Source organism: Aotus nancymaae, unplaced genomic scaffold (assembly GCF_030222135.1).
Source record: "Aotus nancymaae isolate 86718 unplaced genomic scaffold, 86718_ANA_hifiasm-v0.15.2.pri h1tg000036l, whole genome shotgun sequence".
NCBI classification, from domain to species: domain Eukaryota; kingdom Metazoa; phylum Chordata; class Mammalia; order Primates; family Aotidae; genus Aotus; species Aotus nancymaae.
This window is the reverse complement of record NW_026988450.1, coordinates 80,723,184-80,749,499: the sequence shown is the minus strand read 5'-3', so window position 1 is coordinate 80,749,499 and position 26,316 is coordinate 80,723,184. Positions and strand designations below refer to the sequence as shown.

The 26,316-nt window shown below is 37.2% G+C and overlaps 1 protein-coding gene across 2 annotated transcripts in view; it reads left to right on the top strand.

Moving 5' to 3' along the window:
• Nucleotides 1-26,316, top strand: part of DNAAF11 (dynein axonemal assembly factor 11) — a 92,987-nt gene that overhangs the window by 54,300 nt on the left and 12,371 nt on the right. For both annotated transcript variants that reach the window (XM_064384602.1, XM_064384603.1), the window contains exons 10-11: nucleotides 706-805; nucleotides 26,052-26,133. In XM_064384602.1, the coding sequence (XP_064240672.1) occupies nucleotides 706-805; nucleotides 26,052-26,133 (182 nt within the window). The remainder of the gene's footprint in view (nucleotides 1-705; nucleotides 806-26,051; nucleotides 26,134-26,316) is intronic.

Genomic DNA, 26,316 nt, shown 5'->3' with positions numbered 1-26,316 from the left:
AGGTTACAGTGAGTCAAGATCACCCCATTGCACTCCAGCCTGGGCTACTAGAGTGAGACTCTGTCTCAAAAATAAATAAATAAATAAATAAACAAAAATAGAATAAGGGAAACTAAATAGAGTGCTACTTTTTAGCACATAGTTTTATATCATGGGAGTGGTATATGGTGGGAATGGCTACTGACCATATGTAGTTGAATATCATTAATATTTTAAATCTGTGGTTTTGTGGTATACTTTTTCAAAGCTGATAACATAATCACATGTGTGGGAGCCTATGCATGAAATTAAATAGTACACCCATTCTAAGTTGTCAATGATTTCATTCATAACAACTATAATGTTATTATTTCTAAAATACCATTTTTTACTAATTTAGAGCATTCATATGGGCTTGAAGATTAGCTTGAAGATTTTTAAATGGAAATATGTTTACATTTTGACAGCGTTTTCTCTATAAATTACTTTATAGCCATAAATGAGCCCATGAACGTTTCACTGTTTGTGACTGATAACTGTTCTTAGACTATTTGTTAAAATAGGTAAAATAGTTTGTGCATAGCAAGCATAGCTCATGTATATTTTTAAGTTTAAGCATGTTTCTTAATTGAATGGTGTACCTTGAATTTGTAATAAAAATACCCCTTGAAGTAACCCTCTCATGTAACGTCCTTGCTCTCAGTGATACTTTCTACTTATTTTCAGCCATTTCAGCTTGTCCTTCCTGCAGAAGTGAAACCTGATAGCAGCTCTGCTAAAAGATCTCAGACAACAGGTCATTTGGTCATCTGCATGCCCAAGGTAGGTCATGTCATTGGGGTCAATTTCAAGTCTGGATATGATGGTTCCTGAAGGATCTTGACCTGTCAGGACTAATGATGACTTCTGATTAAAGTACATTTTAGTTGGAAGAACCAGGAAATCTCACACTAGCTGAGGTAGGAGAACAAAGGTGTGTGAGAACAAAGAACTCAGACTGGGTTATGTTTCGGGCCTCAAGTGATTTATCCTTTCCTAAAAGACCTTAAGGAAATTAAACTTAAAAATATTAATTTGTCCATAGAAAGATGGTTCATTCAAATCATAAATAAATAAGTAGAAACCATAAAATGGTTCATTTAAATCATAAATAAATGGTTCATTTAAATCATAAATAGATGGTTCATTTCTTGTAACAAGATAGGAGAAGGTGGGGGGGCAGGGAGGCCAGGCACATAGGGTCGGGATCTTTCTGATATGTCAGTTCTGTCCTCAGACTGGTTTTTTTCCATGAGATGTGCACTAGCAGTGACTTAGGCAGCAACTGTTCTTGTTCCTACCTCACATGAGATAAAAAGACAGAGGATCAGAGAAAGAAACACAGAGAATCTCTCTCATCACAATGAAACAGAAGTTCCTCTGGACTGATTAGGTCAGTGTAGCTGAAGAACCCACCAAGTCTTGATTAGCATAATCCTGAACCATTAAAACCAATCTCTGGCCAAAAATATGGTAGTACAATCAGCCTTCCCTGGATTCAGCATCCATGGATTCAACCAACCATGAATCAAAAATATTCAGGAAAAAAAATGTGTCTGTACTGAACATGTACAGGCTTTTTTTCTTGTCATGATTCCCGAGACAATACAATGTAATAACTACTTACATTTACATTGTATCAGTTATTGTAAGTAATCTGGAGATGATTTAAAATGTACAGATGTGTGTGGGTTATATAGAAATACTATGTCATTTTTAACTGGGGACTTGAGCATTTTAAGATCTTGGTATTCAAGGGATATCCTGGAACCAGTTCCCCACAGACACCAAGGAGTATTTTGATTGGTTTCTATTAATCATATCTTATTCTATAAGCTAGGGGTAGAGTCAACTTTGCCCAAGACACTTAGATTTCAAAGGGGAAGAGTAGACATATCAGTCAAAATTGGGTTCTGCTGGTGAGGAAAAAGAGGAGAATGGGGGAGTGTCAGCTTTGAAGAGTATAAACTTGATTAACCAAAAAGATTTCTGTAATAATTTAATCCTGCATTTTTCTCTTGCCAATTTCCAATAGATTCATCATAGGTAATCAATTATGTATTTGTACTCAGAGGCAATAAAATAGCAAATACAATTTGTTGTCAAGTAATAAAATAACAAACACAGCTGTAAGAATTGTATTGTCTTTGATGACTAAAACAAATTAAATACTTCTATAGTAACCAGAATATTCTATAGGGAAATCCAAGAGATAAATTAATTACTTCAGTACGTCCATATAGACGTTTGTATAACACTATGATTAGCAGCCTATTGTTTTTTTTTGTGTGTGTGAAACTTTTAACTGAAAGCCGAAAAGCCAAAAAATTAAATAGAGACTGCTAATTCCTAATGGGAAATCAAGACAGATGATTTGTGTATCCTTTGCAAGGTCCCAGGCAATTGATGAGAAAAACTCTACTGCACTGTTTATGAGTCTTAAACAACTGCAGCATTCCATTTCCCTTTTCCTTTTTATTTTTAATCTGTTTAAATTTTTCACATGAAAATAATAATAAATGGCTTATTAAAGAAAAAGCATTTTAGAAGTGCTTGGTTGAGCCGAGCGCGGTGGCTCACGCCTGTAATCCCAGCACTTTGGGAGGCCGAGGCGGGTGGATCACGAGGTCAAAAGATCGAGACCATCCTGGTCAATATGATGAAACCCCGTCTCTACTAAAAATACAAAAAATTATCTGGGCATGGTAGCGCATGCCTGTAATCCCAGCTACTCAGGAGGCTTAGGCAGAAGAATTGCCTGAACCCAGGAGGCGGAGATTGCGGTGAGCCGAGATCGCTCCATTGCACTCCAGCCTGGGTAATAAGAGCGAAACTCCGTCTCAAAAAAAAAAGAAAAAAGTACTTGGTTGAAGATGAAATAATTTGTATATATAACGACTAGGAATAGTTACATTTTCCTCGTTAATAAATTATGAATTATATTTTTCCTTGAGGTATATATTTTTTAAGATTTTTGACTACTATGTTAAAGTAACATTAATGTATAAGTTCATCATCTATCATTATTCCTTTTAAAAGGTAGATAGTAGAAACAAACTTTGGGGAATAATTTCTTGCTCAAAATTGGTCGTCTTTTTCATCATGAGTAGTTATTTGCAAGGACTATGAAGCTCAAACAACAGATCTTAAAAACCACCAAAAGTTTTTAAAAGTCTAATTTCATTTATACTTAATATTAAAAATGTATATTTATGAAAATTAACATCTTTCTAATTACTACTGATAGAAACGTTTTAAGTACCAAAGTTTAATCCACTGAGCAATTCTATATTAGTCTAGATTTATGAGCTTACTGTGGAATTATGTGACTCTGACTTGCATTACAATAACTGAAGGGGATTCTTGGAGTTATAAAACATATTGTAAGAATCAACCTTTGTCCATCATCAGACAAATTGATAAAGAAGCTGTGATATGTGTGTGTGTGTGGCCATTTAATATAATAAAATATCATTCAGCCATAAAGAGAATGAGATTTTGCCATTTGCCACAACATGAATGAACCTGGATGACATTATGCCAAGTGAATTAAGCTAGACACAGAAAGAGAAATATTGCATGATGTCATTCATATATGGAATATTAAAAATAAATTCAAATATACAGAGAGAACAAAACAGTGATTAGTAGGGATGAGGGGGTTGGTGGATGGAGGAAGTAAATAGGGAGATTGGAGGGTACAAAGTAGCAGGTATGGTGAGTGAACAAGTCTAGAGATGGAATGTACAAGTTAAGGATTATGGGTAATAAAATTATACTGTATTTGGGATTCATACTAAGTAAGTTTACCTGCTCTTGCCACAAAAAGAGAAAATGAGTAACTCTGAGAGACGATGGTTATTTTAATTTACTTCAGTATAGTAGCCTTTTTATTACTATGTATGTCCTATAACATCATATTGTATACCGTAAATATACACAATAACATTTATTCTTTAAAAAAAATCTTCACAATCTGTGCATCTGAGAAAGGGCTAATATCCAGAATCTACAAAGAACTCAAACAAATTAGCAAGAAAAAAACAATCCCATAAAAAAGTGGGCTAAGGACACGAATAGACACTTCTCAAAAGAAAATATACAAATGGCAAACAAACATGAAAAAGTGCTCAAAGTCACTAATGATCAGGGACATGCCGATTAAAACCACAGTGCAATACCACCTTATTCCTGCAAGAATGGCCATTATCAAAAATTTAAAAAAAAAAAAGTCATTGATGTGGATGCTGTGAAAAAGAACAAGAACACTTCTACACTGCTGGTAGGAATTGTAAACATGTGCAACCACTATGGAAAACAGTGTGGAGATTCCTCAAAGAACTAAAAGTAGAACTACCATTTGATCCAGCAATCCCACTACTGGCTATCTACCCAGAGAAAAAGAAGTCATTATACGAAAATACACCTGCACATAGATTTATAGAAGCACAATTAAAAATTGCAAAAATGTGTAACGAGCTCAAATGCCCATCAATCAATGAGTGTATAAACTGCATAAACACACACACAAACACACATGTGTCTATATGAACACTAGTCAACCATAAAAAGGAATGAATTGAATTAATGGCATTTGCAGCAACCTGGATGGAATTGGAGATTATTATTCTAAGTGAAGTAACTCAGGAATGGAAAACTAAACATTTTATATTCTCACTCATCAGTGGGAGCTAAGCTATGAGGATGCAAAGGCATAAGAAGGATACTGTGGACTCTGGGGACTCAAGGGGAAAGGGTGGGAAGGGGATGAGGACTAAAATATTACAAATTAGGTTCAGTGTATATTGCTTGGGTGATGGGTGTACCAGCATTTCACAGATCACCACTAAAGAACTTACTCATGTAACCAAATACCATCTGTTCCCCCAATAACCTATGGAATTAAAAAATAAAACACATAACATAAAAATTACTAACTTAAAGAACTTTCTATAATTAGAGTGCCTTTGGCTTCAGGTAACAGAAACTCCTTACTCAAAGTTGTTTAAATGATAAAGAAATATACATTACTTCACCTAAAAAAAAAAAAGAATCACATAGACACGTACAATTTCAATTCATTCACAGTATAGCATCATCAACATGTTAAGTGATATTTAATACTTCTAGAATAGTCTTTAGTAGTTTTTAATAGTTGGATACTCTAAATCAATGTTTAATATTAGATTTGATGTTTAGTAGTTCCCTCTTGGTGTCAGCATTTGTAAAGAATACTGTGAAGGGCTGACCTGGTTTTGCCTATGCATGGATGATTATACCATGTTAATTCAATGATCTTTGTATAAGTTTTCTAGGGACACAACATTTGTCATTGAATCCACAAGTCTCTATGATATTTCATATTAGATACTTTATTCAGCATTTTTTCATGATGTCAAATTAATATTTTTCTCTTTTCTTATTCCTAAATGAGACTGGATCTATACACTCTGGATATTGACAAATAGGCCAGTTTCATCAGTTTGTCTTTTCCCTGTCATGTGGCTCATGGCTATATTTTGTGTTGCTGCCATGTCAGTGGATGTTCCCAGCTCAGCCCCTTGTTCCGGAAGGTTTCACTCTGTGCTAGCTCTGCAATCTTAGGTGCTTCCTAACACTCACTGCTGAGTCGGTGGCATACCACAGACTGCTATGATACACAAATATCACAGTCCCTAGTATACGGCCAGGACTCTTGTCTCCATTTGCCCTCTTTATATCTTACCTTGTGGGTATCACATTTCCCAGAAAGCCAGCTGTCACTGTACTTCCTCTACCATTTAACAGGGGTGACTGTCTAGGCTAGAAGTGGCAAGTAAGGTAGGAGAAGAGGTACTCCTGCCGTCTCATAAAGATAGCATCTAGCAATGGGGGAGTGATAAAAATGGTACACCTGCATAGAACACTTAACCAGGAATGGAGCCTGCAGGACTGGAAGTTGCTCTGGATGAGTCAGCAAGTGAGTGGTGAGTGAATGGGAAGGTCTAGAATGACTATACATTATTGTGGCTTTATAAACACTGTACCCTTAGGCTACTCTAAATTTGTTTTTTAAAAGATTTTCTTTCTTCAACAATAAATTAGCTTACTGTTACATTTTTGCTTCATAAGCTTTGTAGTTTATTTCTACATTTTGACTCTACTAATAACACTTAGCTTAAAACACAAACACATTATATAGCTATACAAAACTATTTTCATTCTTTATACCCATATTCTATATGCTTTTTTCTATTTCTAAAAGTTTTTGGCAAGATGCAATGGCTCATGCCTGTAATCCCAGTACTTTGGAAGATTGAAGCAGGAGCACAGGAGCTTGAGACCAGCCTGGACAATATAGTGAAACTCAATTTCCACAAAAAATTTAAAAATTAGCCAGAAACTGTGATTCCTGCCGTAGTCCCAGCTACTCAGGAGGCTGAGGCAGAAGAATGGCTTGAGCCTGGAAGGTAGAGGCTACATTGAGCCTAAAAGATCTAGAGGCTACATCAAGGCTGCATTGATTGCACCACTGCACTCCAGCCTGGGTGACAGAGCAAGACCCTGTCTCGAAAAATAAAAATTGTTTAATGTTTTATTTGTTTTTCTTTTTAAAAATTTTGTTAAAGAGTCAAATACACACATTAGTGTAAGCCCACACAGGGTGAGGATCATCAGTATCACTGTCTTCTGCCACCACATCTTGTCCCACGGGAAAGTCTTCAGGGACAACCTTTTTTAAAACATATATATCTAAGTAGAGGGAGCACACTCTAAAATGATAAGAAGTATAGCACAATTAAACATATAAACCAGTAACATAGTCGTTTATCATCACTCTCAAATATGTACTGCACATAATTGTGTATGCTGTACTTTTACATGACTGGCAGTGCAGTAGGTTTGTTTATACCAGCATCATCACAAACATTCAAGTAATTCATTGTTCTACCGCTTTAAAATAGTTACACTGTCACTAGGCAGTAGGAATTTTTCACATCCTTTATACTATTATGGGACCATTGTGTATGTGGTCCATTGTCTCTGGAAATGTCATTATGTGACACATGACTGTATATGCAAATCAGACCAAGTCACTCTTCCCATTTTATTCAGAGTTAAAGCCAGAGTCCCCTGATAACTTGTCCCTCCAACCCCATTATCTCCCTGACGTCATCTTCTACCACTTCCTTCCTAGTCATTCCCGCCACATTGGCTTCCTTGCTGTTTCACAGACATGACAAGCATCTTTCTACTTCAGGACTCTTGCACTTGCTGTTTGTTCTGCTGGAACGTCCTTCCCGCAGATGTTCTCATCACTTGTTCTCTGATTTCTTTCAGGCTGCTGTCACCGAGGCCCTTTCTGATATCTATATTTATAAAACACCTCCTCCCAATCTCAGCGTTCTGTTTCCCCTGTTCCTTCTGTATTCTAAATCTCCTGTTCCTGCTGTACAGTCTAAATATTTAATTGTTTATTTCTTTTTCTTTTTCCCCCAGCAAGAATTTAAGCTTCATGAGAACAGGGAGTGTTGTTTGTTCTTGTCAATGGCACCTAGAACAGAGCCTGGCAAAGAGTAGGTCTTCAGTAAATTTTTGTTGAATGAGTGAATACCTTAAATGCACCTTTAAAATATATTTTAATATATAGAACATGCATCTCCCCTAAACTACTCTCCCTCCCAACTATTTCCTGAAACTACTCTCCCTCCCAACTATTTCCTGATTATTTTTCCATATTTATTATTCCAGGTTAACTTTAAAATGAGTTTCTCAAATTCCACCTCTGAAAAGGCCATTGAGATGTTTATTGCCATGAATTTAAAGGCAGTGGGAAGAAGTGATTAAGGGAATGGGCTCTGGAGCCACAGAACTTAAATTAAATTCTGATATTTCACTCGGCAACTGTGTGACCTTGGCAAATTATTCATCTCTCTGTGCCTCAGATTCCTTATTCATAAAATGATATCAGTAGTAATTCAGGCCTTCAAAGGTTGTTTTGAGGATTATGCAAATGAATATAAGTACATAGGACAGTGCTTGGGACATAATACATACTACATCAATGTTTACTGTTAATTAATATTATTCATTGCTAGTAATGCATATTATTAAATAATATCAATTGCTACTGCTAACATTTTATAATTATTGAGATTGCATTGAATTCATAGACTGTAATAGGAATGAACTGATTTATTTACATGATCAAAATTGGATATTCAATAATGTGTTTCTCCATTATTACTCTTATTTTATGTCCATTAGAAGGTTTTCTTTTTTGGTAGTTTTCTCTGCATAGTTGCTACACGTGTCCTAAGTTTATTTATAGATATTATATGTATGATTTTAGTTTCTATTTTGGGTGGAGTTACTCCCCATCACATTTATAAGAGTTTATTATTGGCCTTCATCCAATTTTTTTTAAAAAAGTGCAATTAGACTATGTTCTATGTACATAGTCTTTTCATTATCATCCTGAGGATATCTAGTATGTGATTTTACCACAGTCCAACCTAAGACGTAACTGGAATTTTGCATGCACTGAGAGGCTTATTCACTTGCATCAAGTCATTAAATTAAACTGCCATCTCAATTCTCAAATGACAAGTTACAGGAACCCTCCGAGAATATGCTTCAAGATTTCCTTTGGGTGTTCCTTCAGAATAATTAACTGAGATTAAGAAAGTTGCCATGTGAACTGAACAGCAAAATATATTTATCACTTCAGTTGGTGAATATCTTGCTTAATTCTGTTTATACTGAGCACAAGAGGTGAAGGTCACATATTAAGGTCAGTAATACAGACCATACTTCTTAAAAACACAATCTCAAACCAACCTCCTCCTTATTAGTTGCACAGAGTTCACAGCACTGTTTCTCTGCTCAAATATACTTGTGATATACGCAACATAAATGCACTTTTATTCTCTGATTGTCAAGTGGGTCTATAGTGTTACCTGGGCATCTTGCTAGATTTTCGTGTTTCATCTACACTTCTGCTCTTTTATTTCTCATTCTCAGCTCACTCATAAAAACTGAAGCTCATTCCTGAAACTTCCAACTGAAAAAAGTGGAAGCCTCAAAAGATAATTTCCACAAACTTCAACATAATGGCTACCAACCTACCTGCATTTATATTCCCTTGCTCAACCTGGCCTTCCTTCCTTCCTAATTCTATGAATGAACTGTCTGTGGTGTATGCAATCCCTCTAGATGTGTATTGGATCCTATTTCCACTTGCCTTTAAAAGACTTCCCCCATCCCACCCCCCTTTGACAGTTCTCTGCTCTCTATGCCTTTTCTTTGAATTTCATCTCTCTGGATCTTACATTAAAAAACATTCTGAAAGGTCTCCCCTCTTAAAAATCATAGAGAAAAATAAAAACATTCCCCTCTATTTACTGCCCTGGTCCACTTTATTGGAAATCCTTTAAATAGGCATCTCTATTTGCTGTTTTAAATCTTTTCTCAATCTCTCAAACCAACTCCAATTAGTCATTATCTCCTCCACACCCCCTCCACTAAAACATCTCTCTTTGATGTCTCCAAAAACCTCCAGATTACCAAATCTAGTGATCATCCCTTGTCCTCTTTTTATTTAACCTTTCAGTAGGCTTTTTACCCCTTATGCACTTCCTCCATTTTTAAACCTTTGCTCACTTGGCTTTCGATACACTCTGCCACCAGATACTCCTGTCTGCTGGGGCCCTTTGCCAGCAGATGCTTCATTGCTGGTTCTTTCTCATACCCAGGCTTCTGCAAGTTGGTGTGTATGATAATTCAATTCTGAGAGTGTGTGTGTGTGTGTGTATGTGTGTGTGTGTGCGTGTATCAAATTAAGTATTCAATACCTAAAGATAAACTAGATGCACATGGGGACATGACCAGGATTCAGTAGAAACCCAGTCAGTGCTTTGGAATTTGATTATGGCAGATTGTTGCTCTTCTTCCTTAAGGACAACCTTGAGGGTCTCACAGTTGCTGTAGACATTAAATTATTAGACACAAACTGTAAAACACTGTTTTAATTTGGTGTCTTTCAGAAGCAGAAACTTTCATAGGGATTGGAGTAGAGTAGTTTATTTGGGAAGTATGGGAATGCTAGAAGGGAAGGCAGCTAATAGAGAGTTTTTAGTTGAACCAGCTCCCCTAGTGGGAAAACTCAAGGAGACAGTGCTAAACACATACCTCAGCACAACCCTAGGTAAGGGGCAATGGAACTGGAACATTTGTACAGCAGCTCCTGTGGAACTTTGGTTGATGGCTGCTCCCTGTTATGGGGTGGTAGTGACATTGATGTTGATGCTGATTATGTTAGGAGGCAATAGTCAAGCATGAAATGTTCTGTAAGGAAGCAGAAAATACAAAAGTGGTTTAACATACTTAAAAATGAGCTAAATAAAAATTTTTTAGAACTGAAATATTATAAATTAAATTTAAACTTTAATGAGTAGATTTAACAGCAGATTAGACACAGCTGAAGAGAGTGCTGCTACACTGGAAAGTAAGAAGATATGATCCAGAATGAAGCATAGAGAAAGAAAATACTAACACAGACACTAAGAACACGTGAAATAGAGTGAGAAGGTCTAACATACGTTAATTTAGTTAGTCTTATATGGAGAATACAGGGAGAATGTAGCAGAGATGATATTTAAGGAGATAATGACTATAGGATTTATACTTAGGATTTTTACATGTATACCCCCTGCAAAAACTGAAAATGTTTTACATACCTCCAGTCTGGGAGCTACTATGCTATAATTTTTATGAATAGAAAAATAAAATTGGCTTGGCCCCTGCCCTGAAAGACTTTACCACCTATAGAGATATGTCTACAATTATGACTATTTGGCAAAAATTGTATATACTCTGTGATAAACAGTTTAAACAACTTACTTCCTGCAATAACCCTGTAACCTAGGGATTTTAATTATCTAGATTATTTAATGAGGATTGCTGAGGTTATATAACTTTCCCAGGGTCATAATTTAATGAATGTTGTAGAAAACACTACATGTTGTAGTGTCATGTTGTAGAAAACACTAGATTGGGGTCATTAGATCAGTCAAAATCCTCTAATAAATGTGATATTTAGACACACCATTTAGGTTCTAGTTTTTTGTCCTTATACCAGTTAATAATAAAGACAAAAACAAAGCTACTATTTACTGAACATTTACTGTGTGCCACAAAACAGTGTTGAATACTTTGAACATCCTATGGAGTAGGGGTGATTATCCTCATTTGCAGAAGAAGAAACGAAATTCTGATGCTGCCTTAAATCATAGTGTATGTTTCCAAATGAACACAAACAATGCCTCATAATTTTCATCTACAGCCAGATTACCTTTTGGATCATTAGCAGCTTAATATAGTATAGAGCTTCACCTTTAAATTTTGTTCCCAATATTTCTTCTCTAAGATAAGTAATTGGTTTAGGATATTTCATGAGTATCAGTATCTTAGCAGACTTTATTCTTCTGTGAAATCTTCCCCCACCCCACTAAGAAAATTGTTGAGGATCAAAATTAGATACAATGAAATGTATTCTTTCTTCCATGATTCTTCATACCACTTTAATTGGAAGATACCTGCATAGTTACCCAGCTTGTTGTCAATTGGGAGACAAAGAAATACACATTATTTTGCAGTTAATTGTTTTCTTCAAGGTTATAGAGAAACCTCTTCAAAACCATGGGCATTCTCTCTAAAACTTTGCCTGGCCTCATCTTGGACCAGGGGGTCGTCTTTTCTCTTTTCTGTGTTTCCTGGAAGTGAAATAAACAAAGGTCACTTAAATAATGAGATTTATTGCTGTCAACTACATACATTCTTGGCAGAATAAACATATAGTAGATACCAAAAGAAGGTCAGGTCCTAGCTGCTCAGAAGGTAAGTCAGATCTCACCAGGAGCTCCCTGCATAGCTGACCTTGATCCAAGAATGGAATTAGCTTGTGGGGAACTGGAAACTCATAGGACTCCCATTGCTAGGTGAGGCTCCTAGGTATGAGGGAGAAGGGCTCCTTGGGGCTGTACACAGGGCAGGGGGTGCTCTCAAGAATGGCAATGCTGGGTGGGCACTGGGGAAAAGCCACATCTTGAAACAGATCCATCAACTACATCTTATCTTGTATTCTTTATCACCATGAATCTGTATACAGTTTTCATTTCAAAAATAAAATAATAGGTGACCCAAGGCTAGCTCTCCACTGGTCAAGTGATGTCCCTGTCCCTGACTGCAAAGATTCCAAACACTGTCTTTCTGTGACTTGGTTTCATAGCTTCTACAGAACTGCAGAGTTGCCACTTAAAATGGGTTCTGTCCCTTTTTCCCATTGGCCAGTTGGTGTGGGTGATAGGTCATTCTTCTAATTGCCAGAAAATGAGGAGGAGAACAAAAGACCAGACATCAATTCAAGGCAACTGGGAGAAGCCATAGACTGGCAATTCCCTGCACAGCTGTCCCTAGTCAGACAGATTCACCACAGTCCCTTCGAGGCTGGGAACCAGGCTGATGGTTCCTTACAGGGGACAACAGGAGAGGAGGCATCACTCTTTGTTTCATTCCAGGGTTCCTGATATTTAAGCTTTCTCATAGGCAGTGAGGCTAGAGTAGCCTAGTCAGGTCAGCCTGGATATTTGCTCACTTTATCACCTAATGTGAACATCACCACTGTGAGAGGGAGAAGCCTCAGGTCCTGGGTACTTAGCCTGCAGCTCAGACAGAAGGGTTGACTTCAGGATGTCATTTTTTTACTAAGGCATGAAACTCTCTCCAGCATGTTTAGAGACTATCTCTACCAAAATTGTAAAAGAAAATTTTCTTTTATTTTTATACATTATTCTCATTCTTAGTGTTTGTCCTAACTTAATAAAATATTTTCAGTTTTAGGCTGCAGTGTGTGGATGATCTTCTATGGGGAACTGTCAGAAGAATGACCTTTCAAGTAGAAAATAATTTTGAAGGAATCAGTTGATGGTTGGATTTGCTCTCTGGTTACTCAAAGCCATACAACTGCCTTGTGTAACTGTCAGTGTTGATTTTACATATACATATCAGTAACTACATCTTTTAAAATTTTCCTTATAATATAAATATTAGCAAATTATGCACTTGAGAATCAATTACATTTTGTATGCACCTGCCAATTGATGGGCCACATAAATTCATGGTCAGCATGGACTTCCTATCCTGCCATCTTGCTGACATCCAGCCTCGATAATTAAAAATAGCCAAATGAACCCATAATTTCCTTCAGTAGACCTGCTTCTCCCATAGTCCTCCTTGTCTCAGAAAATGGCACCATCAACTGATACACAATTGTTCAAGTCAATGATTCGGAGACTTCCTTAACTACATCTTGCTAGTGCACTACCAAAATACATCCTGAATTCACTTACTTAGCACCACCTCCCACCATCACCTCCCATTAAGCCAGTGTCCTCCGTCAACCAACTACCTTGGACTGCCTTCTCACGGTTTGCTCTGCTCTGCTCTGTTCTTTCCACTCTTTGATACTTTCTCCATAGAGAAGCCAGAATGCCCTTGTATTTACTTTTTTGTTTATAGTTGTGTTTTAAAATATTTTTTCTTTTTATTATGAAATTGTTACTGTAGAACTACAACACAATAAAAATAAAAATAAAAATAAAACCTCATGGTCCTGCTATCTAGATAAACATTTCATTTTGGTTCTTTTCAGTCTTTTGTTTGTTCTCAGGTATAATTATCTCAAAGTGGTTATTTTTTTTTAAAGAAGTAAATTTTGCAAACAAAAATATAAATCTTGCAAATAATAGTTTTATTCCCTTGTTGAAACCTACCAATGGCTTTCTGTGGCACTTGGAATATATTCAGATTCTTGTTCTGGCCCAGAAGGCTGTGTACAAGGTAGTTTCTGCATATGTTTCTGGCACCTTCTTCCACTTTTCTACTCTTATATTCTGGACACAGCTTTTTTTTTTCCCTCTCTCTCTCTTTCTGGAACACAGAAGATTCCAATAAAGTTCTGAAACACATGAGGTTCCAGTGAGGTTCTGGAACTTTGTTCCCACTGGCAGGACTTTTGTGTTTTCTGTGCTTTCTCTGCTAAGAGCATTTCTGCCCCTTTTTCTGTTTACATCTGTATTAGTCCATTTCACACTGCTATAAATAAATAAATACCCAATACTAGGTGACTTATAAAGGAAAGAGGTTTAAAAATGACTCACAAGTTCCACATAGCTGGGGAGGCCTCTGGATCATGGTGGAAGGTGAAGGTGAAGCAAACTTGGACCAGAGTGTATGAGAGAGCCAGAAAGACTACCCTTCATAAAACCATCAGATATCATGAGAATTCACTCACTGTCACGAGAACATCATGGGGGAAACTGCCCCATTGTTGGTATCAATTTCCTATGTTAGTCTGTTCTCACACTGCTATAAAGAACTGCCCACAACTGGATGATTTATAAGGAAAAGAAGCTTAATTGACTCACAGTTCTGCATGGCTGAGGAGGCCTCAGGAAACTTATAGTCATGGTAGAAGGGGAAGTAGGCACATCTTACATGGCAGCAGGTGAGAGAGTGTGTAAAGGAAGTAAAGAGGGAAGAATCCCTTATAAAACCATCAGTTCTCATGAAAACTCTCTATCAACAGAACAGCATGGGGGAAACTGCCCCCATGATCGAATCCCCTCCCTTCCTCCACACATGGGGATTACGGGTCCCTCCCTTGACATGTGGGGATTACAATTCCAGATAATATTTGGGTGGGGACACAGAGCCAAACCATATCAACATCTGTCTCCTTTGTATTGTGCAGGTTTTGGCTCAGATGTTACATTTTTACCTGGACTTTTAATACCAGAGCTGACATAGCCAATCACAATCTCTTAGGCATCTTTCTCAGCCATATTACTTGGTATATTTGATCACAGTATTTACTATTGTATGAAATGGCCTTATTAAATTTTGCATGATTTGTCTTTACCTATCTAAATGTGGGGTTTATGAGAGTAGAGACCCTGATTCAGCCAGTGACTGGAATAGTACTTGCCTTTTAGTAAATAAATGTTACAACAAATAAATATTAGTTGAAGAATGAAACCCTTCAAACTTCTTATTCATTCCTTAGCATGCCTTATCTGATTTTTGAATATTTTCTGCCAGCATCAGCTAGTCATTTGCTTATTATTTTATTATTGTATGATAAGCAGAAGTTTTGGCTTTGGTTAATTCTCATATGTTATTTTATTCCTATTTATGAAATCTTTAGCTTTATAGATATTCTCTCACATTGTCTTTTAGAAACTTTATCATTTTAGCTTTTCCCTTTAAGCCTGGGATTCATTTCAGATGGATTTTTATGTATGGTATATAGTAGTTGTTAAGGGTCATTTTTTTCTCTTATGGATTTGCAGCTCTAGCCCAAAGGATTTTACTTTCCCCATTGAGTTGCTTCGGCACCTTTTGTCAAAAATCTACAGTCTCATAAAGAAGGATCCATTTTTAGGCCTTGTGTTTTTTTTCCATTGATCTCTGTATCCTTATGTCACTACTACCCTATGCTAATCATTTTAGCTTTATAATTTACCTTCAAGGCTGCACTTCTTACGACTTTGTTTCTTTTTTATTATCATTTTGTCTATTATTTGTATTTTTATATAAATTTAGAAATAAACTTATCAACTTTCATACAAAAACCTTGTTGGGATGCTAATTAGGATTTTAGTGAATCTGTAGGTCAATCTGGGAAGGTTTGACATCTTAATATTATTAAGTTTGTCAATGTACGGTCATGAGGTTTCTCTCCATGGGTGTTCTAAAATTTGTCTCTCAACAGCTATTTTTCATTTTCAATGTAAAAGTCATTGGGCATTACATGTATGTCTGTGTGTGTGTGTGTGTGTGTGTGTGTGTGTGTGTGTGTGTGTATGTGTGTGCGTATTCTTTGAAGTTTATTATTTTTACCTGTCAAAAACTTCTATCATATTGAACAATTTTTTTTTAACTAAGCTCAATAGAAAATTTGTAACACTTACTTTATTCGATTTCTCCATTGTGTGAGACACTGTTGGATTCTCATCTTCCTTTTAATCATGTTCTTTTCATAGTTTTATATAATCATGTACTCCTTTTCATTATCTACTTCTCTGTCCATTCTTTTGCAGACTCTTTTGTAAGTACATCTTCCTTTGCTCATTCCTTGAATGTTCAGCTTCCTTTGTGTTTCTTATATAACTCTCCTCACTCTTACCCTCTCCTGATTGATCTTATCCATTGAATTGGCTTCAGTTACTTCCTAAATATGACAGACTTTTAAATATGTATCTCCAGGATTTTCAGTTAAAATCTGAACTCTATTTCCCTTCCAAACTTACTACACCTCCTAAATCCCTTTTCTTACTGAATGTTACCATCCTCTGCTCACTTGAAATCATTTTTGTCATCTCCCTCTATCTTCACTCTTCACATTCAAGGCTGCTAGATTTTGCCTCCTTCATACCTCAAATTCATTCTTTCTCTTTATTGCCACTGTCTGTGTTGGGAGAGGTAACAGTCATCTCTTACCTTACTACTACAATGCTATTATAAATAGACTTCCTTGGCCGGACAGTGGCTCACGCCTGTAATCCCCACACTTTGGGAGGCCAAGGTGGGCAGATCACCTGAGATTGGGAGTTCGAGACCAACCTGACCAATATGGAGAAACCCTGTCTTTACTTAAAATACAAAGATTATCTGGGCATGTTGGTACATGCCTGTAATCCCATCTACTCGGGAGGCTGAGGCAGGAGAATTGCTTGAACCCAGGAGGTGGAGGTTGCAGTGAGCCAAGATCGCACCATTGCACTCCAGCCTAGGTAACGAGAGCAAAACTCCGTCTTAAAAAATACATACATACATACATACATACATACTTCGCTTTCCAGAAACCTTCCAAAAATGCAGACTTTATGGTGCCAGTTGCTTCTTTTATAAAGCCTAGTAGGGTCCCTCTCATCTTTAGAATAAAGTCCTAACTCCTAAGAGAGCCTACAGTTCCTGCATGCTGTGGACCCTGCTTACACCCACAACCTCAGCACCTACTGTCTCACCTTCTAAAGGCTACGCACTAGGAATATGGAACAACTTCCAGTTCCAGGAACTTCTTTTCTCTCTCACCTTTGTGCAAGTTTTCCCTCTCTGTGAGAGGCCCTTTTCCTCCTTTCAACTGGATACTTCCTTTCTAGCTCAGATAATGCTCCTTTGGGAAACTTCCCTGAGCCCCCAAAGCTGGGAGGTGTCTGTCCACCATGCTCCTACAGCACCCTGTGTTTATTCTCTGTGCCAGTATTGATCACACTGCCCTAAAAATGTGTGCTTACTTGTTTTCTCTTCTACTAAACCATAAGCTCACTGAAATAAGAACTATGTCTAGTTCAGTGGCACATTGTAAGTACTCAAAAAAAAAAAACACCTATTGATTGAAATTGAGTGAATAAATACATGTATATTTTATAATAAATTTGGGTGATATTGACTACTTGGAAAACATTAGTTCATGAAATACACCAGACACCAAAATAAATTTCACATGGATTAGAGAACTGAGTATCGTTTTAAAAGCATTCAGAAAATAAATAAAGATAAATATCTACTTCCATTCTTTAAAGAAGAGGAGTTTCTAAACATAAAATAATGGTAAAAATCACCAAGGCAAAGCAATAGTTTTAATTATTTACTATTTACAATAATTAAATAATTAATTATTTACAATGTAAGAGCTCTATGTCAAAAGCTACCATTCAGTAAATACTTTTTGTTCACTTGCATTTCATCTATTTATTTATTTATTCAACAAATAACTGTCGAGGGCCAACCACGCGCCCTGCAGAGAACTTCCTGTCCTCATGGAATTTACATTTCAGTGAGGTAAAATAAACAAGTTAGGATACAATTTTTCTTTTAATGCTGGTATGTCCCATTGCCAGAAAACAAAAGACCAAAGAAGGATAATATGTATAAATTCATAAAAGTATTTCAGAAAACAATTAAAGCTCTAATAGGAAGGCAGGAAATGACAGTTACAAAAGAAACACAAGAGATACGAGAAATTTCCATTATATATTATAATAAAATATCATATTTTTTCATCTTATCAAACATTTGAAAATTTTTACTGCTTATTTATTTTTAAATAATATATATTTACAGGACAGAATTCGAAAGTATTAAATAACTTACTGTACAAAGCAAGTCTTTCTTTCCTCTCTCTTCCTCAATCATCTAGTTCTTCTTTCTAGAAGCAACCACTCTTGCCAAATTCCTATAAAAAAAGGTTTTAAATTCAATGCTAATGAAGGTTCAATGAATGAGTACTTTCATAAACTGCTAGAGAAATGATTTAATCTTTTTGGGAACAAAATTGTTGACACATATCATGCCTTAAAATATACATTGTGACTTAATAATTCTAAATTTGGATTCCCTTCTAACAAAATACTTAGGTATATTATACAATTTATGTACATGTGTAGACAACATGATATAAGAAATTGGAAACATTCTATTTAAAACCAGTCCATTAGATGATAGTGCACACAGAAAAGGTAGTATTATACTTATTGTTGCTCATCTGTAGATCAAGGTATGTAATTTTGAATGGCAATGTAAAATATTTCATCAATGCAGTAACCATGTTTTTCTGGTTCATCCATAGCATCCCAGCTCCTAAAACAATTTCTAGGGAACTATAGGCATCTTGTAAATGTAGGTTGTATAAATTGCATTCAGAAAAGCCTGGAAGCTACAGTATCAGCCAGGACTATTTACAAAACTCACCTAATCTAAGAATTACCTGGAGAGAGCTTGTTAAAAACTAGATTCCCAGGCTGCTATCTGCAGATTCTAACTAGAAGATGTGGGACTCTTGTTTTAATGAGCACCCCAAGGTTTGAAAAACATAACATAAATAAGAAAGGGTCTAATGAAAAATCAGGAAATACCTGAGTATTTAAATGTATACAATACAGGATTTATAAAGAAATTTATTGTTTAGGAGTAATTTTGGAAACATATTACATAGGTAATAGGAGATTTGAGAAGCCAAAGAAAGGAAAAAATGTGTACCATCAGAAAGTTACCACCACTCCTGGGACAGAGGGAGAAGTTGGTATTGGCAGAAAGCAAACACCAAGGTTACCTGGAAAGGTCACCTGGAAGAACCCAGAACTGCAGAGCCCTCTTGGGCAAGGCCTGAAGCCATGGAGTAGACTCTACCACTGCTGGAGAAGTTGCTGAAGCAGACAGCAGTTGTGAAAGCATGTAGAGTTCTCAGCCCTCCAGCTTCCCTGCATTGTCTCCCATTGGCCAGGCCCAGGTGAGAGCCAGCTGACATGGAAGGCTGGATAGTGAAGCTACCCGCGTTCTGTCTCCCTGTGATTTACAGAGCAGAGCAAAGACAGGGCAAGCGATGGATATGAAGACAAACAGACCCAGTACCTGTACTATACATTAAGACACCATTTCACACCCACATGAAAATACTGGAAAAGTCTGTACTGAAGAGTGTAACAATCATTTTTTAATGTTCAATTCATGTTAAGAAACTATCCCCTTAACTTTCATGACCTTCCACTTTGGGGCAATTGTGGATAATGGATTGTATTTCATGCAAGTGATCCCATTTAAGAGGATATGTGAGTGCTAAATGATCTTGAATGCAGAATCCAAGACCCACCTCCTGTGAGACAGTGGTCTGCTAGAGAAATACATACGTGTCGGTGGTCTGTAGGCAAACTAAAGCCCAACAGAACAGCACAATTAGCCAGTGATTCAAATGTGTGGATTCATAGAATCTTTATGATGGCTGTTATACACATTTCGACAGTTTCCCAACAGGATTGTGTGTCATGAGTATTTTCAGAGTGAAGTTGGGTGCAGGAACAGAAAATTTGACTAAAATAGTCTAAAGAGAAAGGAAAGTATTTTTATCTAGCTAGGCAAGGGAGAAAGATACTTTTCAAAAGCTATCACTCCACTGGAGTTAGTATTTTTGTTACCATCACACACCTTGTCTAAGGAAAATAAGGACGTGCGTAAAATACTACTCTTGAGCTGAGGTGAGTAACTGTGTGACTGGGGAAGAAAGCACTGCAAAGTTCTCATCACTGCTTGTGCAAAGTCCAAGTGCCATGAAATAAATTCTCCCAAATCTCTCCTGTGTTCTTCAGGTACAGTCTACTTCACATTTCATGCCAGTTTGTGTGGTCATTTACTTCCCTGTCTCTGCTCATGCTTTGTTTCTCTCTCTGGAATATTCCTCATCCACTACATGACCTACATCTTCTGGAAAATTCCTGCTTATCCTTTAAAATTCATATCAAACCGCACCTCCCCCAATAAGCCCTCTGATGGCCATTAGGCAGATTTAGACAGCCTCCCAACAGGGTGGGTTTGGATCTGTGTCCCCACCCAAATCTTATGTTGAAATGTCATCCCCAGTGCTGGAGGTGGGGCCTGGTGGGAGATGGTTGGATCATGGGGATGGTTTCTCATAGTTTAGCACCATCCCCCGAGTGCTTTGTGGTAGAATTCTCATGAGATCTGGTTGTCTAAAAGTGGGTGGTACCTCCTTTCTCTCTCTCTTGTTCCTACTCCTGCCATATGAGACATGCCTGCTTCCCTTTCACCTTCTACCATGATTGTAAGTTTCTTAAGGCCTTCCCAGAAGCTGATGCTGTCGTGCTTTCTATACAGCCTGCAGAGCCATGAGCCAGTTAAATCTCTTTTCTTTGTAAATTACCCAGTCTTAGGTATTCCTTTATAGCAATGTGAGAATGGATTAAAATACCTTATATGATTTCTGCTCTCTATCCTTTTCAGCACAGCTCCCTCCCTTGGTCTTCCATAGCAGTCTATGCATATATCTAGCAATTGTACTTTTTTCAATGTATTTTAACTGTTTATATATCTTTCTCTCTCATAAGATGATCAGGAATACTTTTTAATCTATCTCAATGTCTACCTCTCACTCCTATGCTTGGCATATAACAGATATTCAGTAAATATTTCTTGGAGCAGATTTAATGGAGGTAATAGTTGAAACTTGGAGAAAGTGAAATCTTCAAGAGAAATATAAATTTATTGTGATTTTCATGTATACTTTTATTTAAGAAGCCAGGCTAAACTCACAGGAAAAAGTTAAAGTTGATTATGTTTTGTTTCTTAACAAGTATTTCTGATTATATTCATTTTATTTGTTTTTCCCTCTTAATTTACAAGTAGCATGTCTTCACCTGAAATGGAGTTCGTGTTTGCTCATTTTTATTTAAATTCACTTAAACATTAAGTTGAATCACAAAAAAATCATTTTTTATGGGTCAAACATATTGGCAATTTTTATGGTTCAACCCACAGTATAAGGATTCAGAACTAAGTAGCTTCTTTGCATCAGTTTACTGTATTTTTACATAGCTTACATAGTCTGTGTTTCTTGGTATTAGTAACTTTTATAGTTGATATAGATCGTCTCAATTCAGGTGCTGCCTCAGGTGGTAATGAAACTTCAAATGAGGGTACTATTTAAGCAAAAGTTGGAAAGTCATGCATCAGAAAAGCCTCAGAATGGACTTTTGTATTCTGTAGAAAAATGAACTCTATTACTACCTCCATGTTCACTCCCAACTTCCAATTAATGACTCTATGAGAGTTAAAATAATGTAACATTATTAAAATGTTAATTTGTTCCTTTATGCCTATCCCACAATTGAATTTTCAAGTAGTTGATTACATTTCTCTCTGTGGATTCAGGAAGCCGTTAGTCTCACATTATCTAATTTACTAAACATATTTTGGCCCTTACAACTTTTCCATTAGTCATTCCTAAACACATTTAGCACAAATGAATAAGACGATCTTTGATGTTAATGAGCATTGCTTCCTGGAGGAAGTACCGGGACTGCAGGTACAGCGGGAAACCAAATGTTAGGATTCCAAAACCTTGGAATTCTGAACCTCTAGTCCTCAGCTTGGGCAAATTAGATCTTATCAGAAAAGGTAACCTACTATGAATATAAATGTTGGCATTTAAATGAATTTCAGTGTTATGCTTGTGTTAAGATGAATTTCAGTGTTATGAATGTTGGCATTAAGATGAATTTCAGTGTTATTATGAATTTTGGTGTTAATATTTTACTTACAGCTGATTCCTTAATTCCTTCTAACTTTTAAACTTAAAACAATCTTTGAAACTAAATGAGTTGAAAATACCTTTTAAAAATAAGAAACACATTTAGATTCTGGTGCACAGCAAATTCCCTGTGAATAAAAGTTCCAAATTTGTGATTCTATTTGCATTTCCATAAACACAGTCTTTGTGCTTATTATGTGACAAATAACAGTGTTAGAAATGGGGTGTTTTAAGACTCTAATTATGCATATGCTCCCATTCTCATTGGTGCACATATTGCAATGTAAAGCTATACAAAACTTGTACTTTGGGTTCAAGAGCTTTCTTTTTTAAGCTGATATTTTAATGAATTTTAACTAACATTGACCTCATTTAAAGAAATTAAAATATTAAGAAATTTAAAAGGTGCTAAGGTACCACTGCTCCTTGGGAAGCAGATTCTGAAATGCAGATGAGCATGCAAAATATGTATTAAGAAGTGCCATGGAGGTCAACACCTGGAAAAGGAGGGAAGGAGCCAGGAGTGGGAAAAGGAAGATAAGCTGTGATGCAGGCCCAGCAAAGGTCTCAGGCAACATCTCAGTGAGCTCTCTGGCTGACCTGAGTCTGTTCAGTTAGCCAAATCAGGCACAGAGGATCCTCTAGACCTCACATTGATCAGAGAGACTAGATTGTAGACCCCTGAGTGCTCACACTCACATGAGAGTTCCAGGTCCCAGGCATGGTAAGGAAGGAGCAGAGAGTTCCAGAACTGAAAAGACTATGTGGTCTAGACCACAGATGAATTATGGGTAGTTGATATGGACAAGGTCCTTCACACCTGAAGAAGAATCCTGGTAGCCCATCACATGACCAACACACCTGGGTTTGAGGCTGACTGTGGTTATGTTCCTATCTCTCTTGCTAAATAAACATAAATTTAAATTAATTAAAATTTAATAAAATCAAAACTTGAGTTTCTAAGTTACACTAACCACATTTCAAGTGCTTAGTAGCCACACGTAGCTGGTAGCTATTGTGTCAGATAGCACAGAGCCTTTCCACCAGAAATATTGAGATATTAGGAAATATTGAAAAACAGAATTGCAGAACATTTTGCTGGACAGCACGAGTATTACACAGCCACATCTCTTGGAGGTCTTGCTGCCTCCCTGGGATACTTCCACGAAGAGGCCCCTTCCCCCTATTCCCTCTCTCCTTCTCTAAATCTAAGGACATTCTCTTTTTAGTCTCCATAAACCATTAAGAAACATCTTCTTAATTTTATTTTTTAAATTTATACTTGGCATGAATCTGATTCGGTTAACTATAACTGGGATTAATAGCAACTGAAAAGTGTTTTCATTTCCTTAAGGGAAGGCCGGGATATGAGGAAATACTTAGATTCATCCCACTCATTCAGTTAAAGAAAAAGAAGAAAACCAGTTGGACATTCTATTTAAACCGTATGGACATTGATTCCCTGCCACAGTAACATCCACAAACACAACACTGGTCAGCAAAAATTAATCAAAAGCAATAAAATTATGACATTAAATTTATTTTAAAACATAGCAAATACAACATTTTAGACTTAGCCTACTCCAAAATAAACTGTGTTTGATAATACAAACCTGCTCCATTGGGCAAACCTTTCCATGAGTCACCTTCTTTAATTATTCACTAAACATTATTTTGGTAGCTTTAGTTGCCAATTCTTCTGTAGCAATCTTCTATGAGTTTTTGTAATGCAGACTGCATCTCTTTTGAAACATTTCTGAACAAATCCTTTCAGCCTTGGAATTTAATGTCTTTAGTAGCATTCGTTATTTTTTTCTTCTGGAGCTTCAGCAAAAGTCTTACCATCACATCGACCACTTGTGATGTTTGGGTTATTATTTTGCTCCAGTCTAGTGTTCAGAGCATATCTTGAAAGGGTGGAGCTGAAGATCTTTCCACATCACTCATAGGCCCTCCCATGAGACCCATGGGAAGTGGAAGATATGCTTCTTATATTCATGGTCTCCAGTGAAAGGGAACTGCACTACATCACACATAGATACACGTGTTGCATTTTTACAACATATAATTGAAAATTATGGCCGGGCGCGGTGGCTCAAGCCTGTAATCCCAGCACTTTGGGAGGCCGAGGTGGGTGGATCACGAGGTCAAGAGATCGAGACCATCCTGGTCAACATGGTGAAACCCCATCTCTACTAAAAATACAAAAAATTAGCTGGGCATGGTGGCGCGTGCCTGTAATCCCAGCTACTCAGGAGGCTGAGGCAGGAGAATTGCCTGAACCCAGGAGGCGGAGGTTGCGGTGAGCCGAGATCGCGCCATTGCACTCCAGCCTGGGTAACAAGAGCGAAACTCCGTCTCAAAAAAAAAAAAAAAAAAAGAAAATTATACAACTGCACCACGTGAAAAACTGGTCTTGCGCCACTCCGTGATGTTGACACAGGAGAAGGACTGCCATCTAGGAGTGGACATCCATCAGAGTCCTCACCTCCCCGAGTTTGATGCTGCAGTCTCTCAGACTAGGATTCATTTCTTCATTGGTTTAGTCATTTATTTATTGAAGTATACACGTGATAAACAGTGGGCTAGGCTTTGGGGGTTTATTGGAGCATATAACCAAGAATCTCAAATAAGAAACAAATTACTCCATGTATTAATATGATGAAATGCCCAACACTTCAGTCTAGTAAAGCTTGGATAGGAGAGTGTGGCTTATTGTTGAGGCTAAAGTGGGGCTCCCAATGCCCTTCCCAAATATACACTGTAAGTGAAGATACGTGCCTGAGTCAGTAGATGGGAGGTGGATGATGACAGACCCTCCAAATCCAAGCCTAGTCTTTAATCGGTTGCATGAACCTGGATCACAGCTGTGCAGCATACCAAGTCTCAGGCAGAACAGAGAAGAGGCAGATAGCCCTCACCCTTGAAATCAATGACCTTGCCCATCAGACAGATGTTGCCAGTGAACGAGTCATTCCTCTGCCAAAGGTGAGGGCAGAGAGGGGAATGGACACCCACTGCAGGTCACTCTACTCCTTGAAAACAAAGAGCAGACCCCATAGTGGTCACTGGACGCAGGCAGCGTAAGAAGAGAGTTTTTAAACTTCTCTCTTCCTACTAGCAATTCCTCCCTCTCAGGAATATTGAGGGGTGGGAGATTAAGTAAAACAGTGTTGGTATTGACAGGTGTGTGCCTAGCAGGTAGTTGGGGTCTGACAAGTAGCAGCAGGTTCTCTTTTCCTTCCCCTCTTTGATATCTTAGGGGTTTCTTGAGAAAAGGTGCTGGATCTGAGTAATTTTGCAGTATGTTTGTTGAATGGAATTGTTTTCTTTATTGAGACTTCAACATGCTTAGCAGTGAGCTTATTTAGTTTAAAAATACAGTAGAATTATAGGATTTTTTAGACCAAAAAGGGACCTTTGAGATTATAAACCGATGTCTTCATTTTACAGAGGAAGAAACCGGGGCCCAGTGAGCTGGGAGAATGAGGATTCAAGCTCCCAACTCAGAGTGCTTTCCGCTTTTCACTAGGAGCACCTCAAAGGTGGTGTTTCTGTCACATCTGTATCCCAAACACCCCAAAAAAGTGTCTGGCATGTTGTTGTCTCTTAGATAATATTTGTTAAATACATTAATTCACCATATTTCCTGCTTGGCCTTTAGCAGATGTACATAGCTTGTGGCTTTGCAAGACGGTTATGAAAGACGCAATTCATGACGTAACCTTCTCTACACTGCATATAGGGGCTTCAAGTTTGAGTCTTTCATGGAATATGTAGAGAAAAAATTAAAATGCTTTAGTATCTTTTAAAATGCATATATGTATATTTTTAAAGGTACATGAAGGAGTAATGCACTACTTGGTGTGTGTTTCATTTTTGTTTTAGGTAGGAGAAGTAATCACAGGTGGTCAGCGAGCATTCAAATCTATGAAAACTACCTCGGACAGGAGCAGAGAACAAACAAATGCAAGGTACTACCCTCCCAGTCTGTCCTTAGCTGTATTGTATTGTTCTCTTCATTTTCATTTGTTGGTTGGAATGCAGCTTCCAAAATTATACAATTATTTAAAGTTTTGAGATGATTCATACCATGAATGTTAACGTTTTGTTTCCCAAACCATAGACTCTTGCTTTGTAGGACTCCTGATTCCTAA